The sequence below is a fragment of the Beta vulgaris genome, chromosome 4, assembly GCF_026745355.1.
Source record: "Beta vulgaris subsp. vulgaris cultivar EL10 chromosome 4, EL10.2, whole genome shotgun sequence".
NCBI classification, from domain to species: domain Eukaryota; kingdom Viridiplantae; phylum Streptophyta; class Magnoliopsida; order Caryophyllales; family Amaranthaceae; genus Beta; species Beta vulgaris.
The window spans coordinates 15,726,192-15,733,583 of record NC_079205.1 but is presented as its reverse complement, the minus strand read 5'-3'; the positions used below and the strand labels follow the sequence as shown (position 1 = coordinate 15,733,583).

The window sequence follows — 7,392 nt, the reverse complement described above, 5'->3', positions numbered from 1 at the left end:
CATTTAAAGGCCAAACAACAAAAAATATTGTGACGAAGGACCTTACCACCGGTTTCCGACGTTGACCAATCTTTTCAGGCATTGACTTGCCTCAATTGCTAAATGACACTCCCTAATTTTATAACTGCACTCCATCTAAATACCAAAAACAGACCCAACTCCCTGTCACTTAACTCCTTTATTTCTCCCTCTCTCTTTCTCTCTCCAAAATTTGAAAACCACCATTAATGATGGTGTGCTGCTGAATATTGAAAGACATCCAACTGATTAATTGCAAAAAGGTAAGTTCAATGTACTATCCTTTATTAAAGTTTTCATCTTTAATCTCTTCATTGCACTAACACAAAACTTTTCGAAAATGGGGAAAAGCAGAGCAAAGCAGCGTAGGAGAGAAAGAAGGAGGATTCCCAACTACAAAAAAATCCAAAAATGAAAAGGGTTTGAACAAAAGCTTGCAAAATCCTAATTAACCTTTGATTGAAAGAGCCAAAATTGAGATAAGAAATGGGAGATGAGGCAGAAATGGTATTTGGGGTACAAAGAAGCAAATATAAGTAAGGGAAATTAGGAGGGAAAAATTTGTCAAAGTAGGGCAAAAAAAGAGGGAAAAATTAGAATAGGAGTGCCATTTAGAAATTGAGGCAAGTCAATGTCTGAAAAGATTGGTCAACGTCGGAAACCGGTGGTAAGGTCCTTCGTCACAATATTTTTTGTTGTTTGGCCTTTAAATGCCAACTTTTTTTTTTAAGGTCCCTTCTCGCAAAAACAAAAAATTCTAAGGTCCCTTTTGGCAAATTATCCTAAATACTATATACCAAAAATAAATTCCTTTTCACCATAAATTTTTTAAATAATATTAAAGAATTGGTGATCCACCACTTCTTCCTTAAAAATACCCATACTTTTTTTAACAAATGTTTTTTATTCAAAAAGTGATGGTCCTCACTCTCTCTATCTCAACCTTTTTTAAAAACTCTTCACTTTTTTGTGTGACATCTATAAAAGAAAAACGAAAGAAGTATAATACAATTAATTCTCTCTCAGATAATCAATTTTTATATAATATAATTACCTTAAATTCACATTAAATTATTATGAATACGATCCCAAGATTTAGTGAAATAAAAAAAAATCCCATCCCACAAAGTGAGAAAGTCGACGGTGACGAAAACACGCCCGTAACTCTATCACCCCTCCCTTTCTCGAATCCTGAATCCTCACCCACCCATCTCTCTGTTTCGTTCCGAGTCTCTCTCCTCCATTTTCGTTTATACAATTTTCTCTCTCCTCCCTAACGAATTTTTCCTTGCTCTTCTCCTCCATGATAGCCGGATGTCTCTCACCAGATCCTTTCTATCAAGGCGTTCTTCTTCTTCTTCATCTTCAATTCGTTGTTTTTCTCTCTCATCCTCCAAGTCTCAGCGTGAACCACCACCACCACCTACCTCTGCCGCCTCATTTTCTCTCTCCTCCTCTACTACCGATTTCGTCAACGTCGACTCAGGAAGATGGTCTTCACTTTTGCCTGAGCTTCTTATAGATATCATAGCTCGTGTTGAATCTTCTGAAGATAAATGGCCGCTTCGTAGAAACGTTGTTGTTTGTGCTTGTGTTTGTAAGAGGTGGAGAGATATTACTAGAGATATTGTTAAGTCTCCTCATTCTACTGCTAAGATCACCTTTCCTTCTTGTCTTAAACAGGTCATTTTTCATTTCATTTCTTTTTTGTTTGATTTTTGAATTAGGTTTGTTCAATTGTATGAATTTGGATCAAATGTCATGCTCTATTTTTTGATTTTGCTCTTAATTAGGGAAAATAGAGAATATTTTTTTTTTAAATATTTCGGAAAATTGAGGAATTGTGTGTTTTAATGGTGAGTTTATAAAATTAAGAGGAGTTGGTAAGAAATGCGATCATTTTTAGCTAATATTGTAGTTGTTAAGAAACATGAAACTCTGTTGGATATGTAAGGATCAATTGGTTTTGGTAAGGTTTAGATTAAGGATAGAAGTACCATTTGGGTAATAGTGGTGGATTGACGTTGCTTGCGAAGATATTCTGTTAGTTGTTTTTTCCAATTGTGGTGTATTATGACATCTGATTGCCTGGTTCAGCTAAAGGTGGAATTGTTTTACTATAAAACAAGGTTATGGTGAGATTTGCGGACTCCAAATGAGGGAGGCTGGAGTTGTTTATGAAGGGAATTTAGTTATTGGACTTTTAGGGACGTTTCGATAGGAGGCACTGAGTGGTGCTTATGCATATTTGCTTGCTAGTTAACCACTATGGATGGGTAATTGAGTCAACAATTATGTAGTAGTGAAATTATCTCTATCCTAGGATTAATAGCATTAGATCTCTTGATCGTCGACGAGCTTAGGTTATTATCTTGTTTCAAGGTAATAGATCTCATTCTACAGTCGAACATATCAACTTGAACCATTGTTTTAGATCATTATATTTGTCTTAAATGTTTTAAAGGATAATCTTGTGAGTTGTGGAAGTATAATGTAAGATTAGTGTATGAAAAATATCTTCACAATTGACAAATAGTACAATACTTCTAGTATTTTTATGAAAATAAGTCTTAGTAGATTTTATTTTCCTCTCATTTTTACCTTTAACTTGATCCCACACGCTTAGGCGGCGTTTGTTTTTGGAGCAAAACGGTTTTCCCTAGTTTCCATTGTTTGGTTGGACAAGGGATTCAAAACGAAAAACTAGGGTGGAATAGAGTTTTCCATCCCTTTTTAACATTTTCCTCCATAATTTGAAGGAAGCCTTTTTTCTCCACTTTCTCATTCACGACATCTCCATTTTCCCTTTCTTAGCTTAATAATTTTCCGTCACCTAAACAAAGAAAAAGTAGTATTCATTTGCGTTTTCCACCAAAAAATATTTATGGAAAATGTTTTCCATCAAACCAGAAATACCCTTAATGCCATGTCATATGCAAGAAAAATGCTCCATATGGTTCGGCAAAGATAGGCTTGACAAGAATTAGTTTCAAAAAGGAAAACTAAGGTGGAATAGAGTTTTCCATCCCTTTTCTAACATTTTCCTCCAAATTTTGAAAGAGAGCCTTTTTTCTCCACTCTCTCATTCCCGTCGTTTCCATTTTCCCTTTCTTAGCTTAATAATTTTCCATCAATTAAACAAAGAAAAACTAGTATTCATTTGCGTTATCTACCAAAAAATATTTATGGAAAATGTTTTCCATCAAACCATAAATACCCTTAATGCCATGTCATATGCAAGAAAAATGCTCCATATGGACCCTGTTCGGCAAAGATAGGCTTGACAAGAATTAGTTTCGTTTGGTAACACATCTTAAGTAGTTTTTTACAGCTCTTATCAAGTGAAAACTCTATTGGAATTAGAATGGTGTTTCGCGATATAATTTTGGTCAACTCTCAAGTGGTCGAGGCAGTGTTAATTTCCAATCAAGAGGGTTTCATCCTGAGTATAAATTGCTTTTTGGAGCTGTGAGAAGTGAGAACCCACTCACCCAGATAAAACTATGTTGTCTTTGGAGTTGCAAACTTCTAATAACTGGAGATAGACCACACCATCTTAACATTTGGCAGTGCCTCTTACAGCCTTCAACCATATGCAGTAATAAAGTGTCTTATAACTTGCTGCTGCATAGAAAAGTAAAAGAAGAGCACAATTAATTGCGGCAACCCATATATACACTAGCCTACAAGTTATTGACAAGAAAAAAGTTTTGTTGCTCTTTTAGTCCCTTTTTACTCTAGTTTGTAACTTCATGTTAATATGGCTTTTTTCTATACGCTATCCAATTTATAATATATGCTCTATATCCTATTGACGTTTGCGTATGAGTTCTCCTCTGTTATCTTGCTTGTCATTCATATATGTATTCAATCTGTTTTACAAGTCCACTTCTTTTTTTCCTGCAACTGATGCTATTAAATGTTTTATGTGGGTGCAGCCAGGACCACGTGAGATGCCACTTCAGTGTCTTATAAAACGGGACAAGAGGAACTCTACATTCTACCTCTATCTCTCTGTGTCACCATCATGTAAGGAAATACAACACCTAGTTGAAATGAGAACATCCAGCTATGTCCTTTTTGTGTATAGTTTCTTTTTAAATATCTGTCGTGTTTGGTAGTTTAATGGGGGGTAGAATTTTCTTTGTAGTGTTGATTAGAACTCAACTATGTTATGGCACAGGGTTTAATTACTGAAGGATTATTTATCAAAAACTATCTCTAAATAGGGGCTTTATAACCAGAATCAACCAACCTTAACTAATAAAATCATAATAAACCATCATTTTGTGCTGAAATTTCTGGAAATGATTATATTATACTTCTATATGTAGTGGTAATTGTTGCCTGGTTATGTGAGTTAATTATGTTTACTGAAAGCAGCATGGAGAGCACTTTACCCTTTTATTAGGCCATAATCTATGTCTGGTGTGAGTGCGGTAACTGATCAAGACTTAAGAGGTAGTTCATTGAAGTTATGTGAGTTAATTATGTTTACTGAAAGCAGCATTGGGAGCACTTTACCCTTTTATCAGGCCATAATCTCTGTCTGCTGTGAGTCCCTTTAACTGATCAATATTAAAGAGGTAGCTCATTGAAGTTATAAGCACTTTTTTTTCCCAAATTCGTCCATTCTAGCTATGAGGTCAATTAAAGCCTGCTATCGACTGGGCCTAATTACTTACAATGTGTATGTGGTAGACTCTTAGTTGGGTGCTTATGAACTTATGGATACCAATGCTTGGCTGCTGCTAATGGCATCTGTTAATTACAGCATTTTCAGAAAAGGGGAAATTTCTCTTGGCTGCGAGGAGATATAGGCGTGGTGCCCACATTGAGTATATTATATCGCTTGATGCCGATGATCTATCACAAGGAAGTCAAGCATATGTTGGGAAGCTAAGGTATGGTTGCTGTCCTCATTTTGAAGGTTATTTCAGAAATTTGCTGTGAAGTCCGGAACTTTTGTTTGTTTTGGATACATTTTTACTACCCAATTGACTTCTTCCAAGCAAAGAGAAAAAATCAGAACTAGGTAGAGGAAGTGAGAGAGTTTGATTGCTTTAAGTAGCTTGTTGGACAAGTCTGGGCTAGACTACCAGTTTCAAACCCAATGCCAATCATATGACAATATTAATTGCTTTGCCCTACAAGTTTACTTCTACAGTTCTACTTCAGTTTTCCATTGATTGATATAAATTTGTTATAAGTACCTTGATGGACAAGGGTGGGCTAGAGTACCAGTTCCGCAACCATTGCCGATTATTTGACTATATTAATTGTTTTTCCCTGTGAATTTACTTCTACTTCGGTTTTCCATTGGTCGGTATAAAATTGTCCTGTGTTTTTTGGGCTTGCAAATGATGAATGCTTTAGGGTTTTTGCATGGATATACTGAAGGATTCCGAATGTGTTTAGTCAATTTTGAGGAAGTTTATGTCTGCTTCTTATGCAGATGCTAATATAGAGTCCAATGTCTTTTATTCAACTACACTCTTCTGTTTTCTTCTTCTTCTTTTTCTGAGGAAGCAACTACACTCTTCTAGGATCACAATAAGTGCAATTTTTGTTCTGATATATGTAGATCTTTCTTCCCCCTCCTTTTGACGGGGCTGATAAATGTAGCTAAGGCAATCTCAAATGCTATATTGATTTTTCTTTTTGTAAGTATATATTATTAAGGCTTCTCCTTTTCCGTTCTCTCTAAAAGATGGGTTTAAGAGAAGATGAAATGAACAAATTAATCAGTTTTTCCGAGGAAACAACTCAAAGAGAAGCACTCCTGTAATCCCTAAAAAATAGTCACGAAACATTTGGGAAGTTTAAAAATGGAAACGTGGCCTATTCTTTAGAGATGGAGGGATCGAATGTTCCATCTTTACTGTTTTACCTAGGTTTTCAAGGGCTTTCTTGATACAAACTTCATAATATGTAATGGTGCGTCCTCAACTTTTTATATGCAGCTCGGACTTTCTTGGTACGAACTTTATAATATATGACAGTCAACCACCCCATGATGGAGCAAAACCATCCAGTAGCAGATCCACCCGTCGATTTGCGAGCAAACAGATAAGCCCCCAAGTTCCTGCTGGAAATTTTGAAGTTGGGCAAGTGTCTTACAAATTTAACCTCCTGAAATCAAGAGGTCCCAGAAGAATGATTTGTTCCCTTAAATGTCCTGGACCAGTAGAGACCACCTTGGATCACACAGAGGATGCCAAGATTAAATTGGCAGAGCCAGATTCTAGTTATACTGTTCTGAGGAACAAAGCACCAAGGTGGCACGAGCACTTGCAATGCTGGTGCTTGAATTTTCACGGTCGGGTAACTGTAGCGTCGGTGAAGAACTTTCAACTAATAGCAACAGTGGATCAAAGCCAACCTGGTGGAAAAGGTGATGAAGAAATAGTTCTCCTTCAGTTTGGAAAGGTAGGAGATGACACTTTCACCATGGATTATCGTCAGCCACTCTCGGCCTTCCAAGCATTTGCGATTTGCCTAACAAGCTTTGGTACGAAACTTGCATGCGAGTAAATTGTCATCTTTCTTGCTTTTATCCATAACCTGGGTGTCCATATATATATTTAAATGTAAGGTTTTTTCGTCATATATCGAGAGAAGGAACAAAAATAGAAAAAGAAACACGAGGTAAAAAGATATGTAAGACTTTCCATTCTCCACTGTTGCTCCCTCTTACTCCTTTCTTGTTCCCAAATCTGTATTTTCCTTCTACTGATTAGGTGAAGGATTATTTATGTAAATGCTGCTGCTTTAACTTGTAAGTTTTTAATTTTTTATTTTGATGGCATTATAACCTTTAAGTTGTATCTATACTTCCATGTAAGTGTCTTAAAAGTGTAGAATATAAGCATGTGCTTTTGCAACTGACCTGCTACCTCTGCTACTTTTTTGTTGGGTGTTTCTATTGTAGCACCACGCTTAATTATTTTGTCAATGAAAAGGGAGCTAGGCCTACCAACCAGATACATTAACACTAACCCGTGTTACCTGTCCATTTAACTAACTCGTGTTATCTGTCCATTTAACTAACTTCTGTAATGAGCTCAATAAGGGCTAGTAACTTATCCAGTAGCGTAGTGGTAGTGGTGTCATAAACAGATCTGATTGCTGGGTCAAGATGATACTGACCTGAATTGAACATGGTTCGACCTGTGAGGGTCATTCTTCAGACTTGATCGAAACCTGACCTAATCGGCACCCGATAATATTATATTCTTACCTAACCACACAAACCTGTATTCAAACTCAAACCTGAGCGTTCCTCACAAGATATTAACTCAAAATCCAACCAGACCTTGCAAATATCTGGTTCAACCCTATTTATTTATGATACTCGAATTCAACTATAATTCA

General features: G+C 36.3%; 1 protein-coding gene across 1 annotated transcript; it reads left to right on the top strand.

The window, feature by feature from the left end:
* The first annotated feature begins 1,146 nt into the window (after nucleotides 1-1,146).
* LOC104907327 (tubby-like F-box protein 7) lies at nucleotides 1,147-6,902 on the top strand. Its single transcript, XM_010696241.4, has 4 exons — nucleotides 1,147-1,701; nucleotides 3,957-4,047; nucleotides 4,793-4,922; nucleotides 5,982-6,902. Exons 1-4 carry the CDS (start codon nucleotides 1,333-1,335, stop codon nucleotides 6,550-6,552), a joined length of 1,161 nt encoding a protein of 386 aa, XP_010694543.2. The 5' UTR covers nucleotides 1,147-1,332; the 3' UTR covers nucleotides 6,553-6,902.
* The last annotated feature ends 490 nt before the right edge of the window (nucleotides 6,903-7,392 follow it).

What these genes read in the sequence shown, in the direction of transcription:
- LOC104907327 (XM_010696241.4), top strand. Translation starts at nt 1,333, where the DNA reads ATGTCTCTCACCAGATCCTTTCTATCAAGGCGTTCTTCTTCTTCTTCA. An exon ending in TCTCTCTGTGTCACCATCAT is followed by an intron (nt 4,048 to 4,792) that starts GTAAGGAAATAC and finishes TGTTAATTACAG; the next exon opens with CATTTTCAGAAAAGGGGAAA. An exon ending in GCATATGTTGGGAAGCTAAG is followed by an intron (nt 4,923 to 5,981) that starts GTATGGTTGCTG and finishes TTTTATATGCAG; the next exon opens with CTCGGACTTTCTTGGTACGA.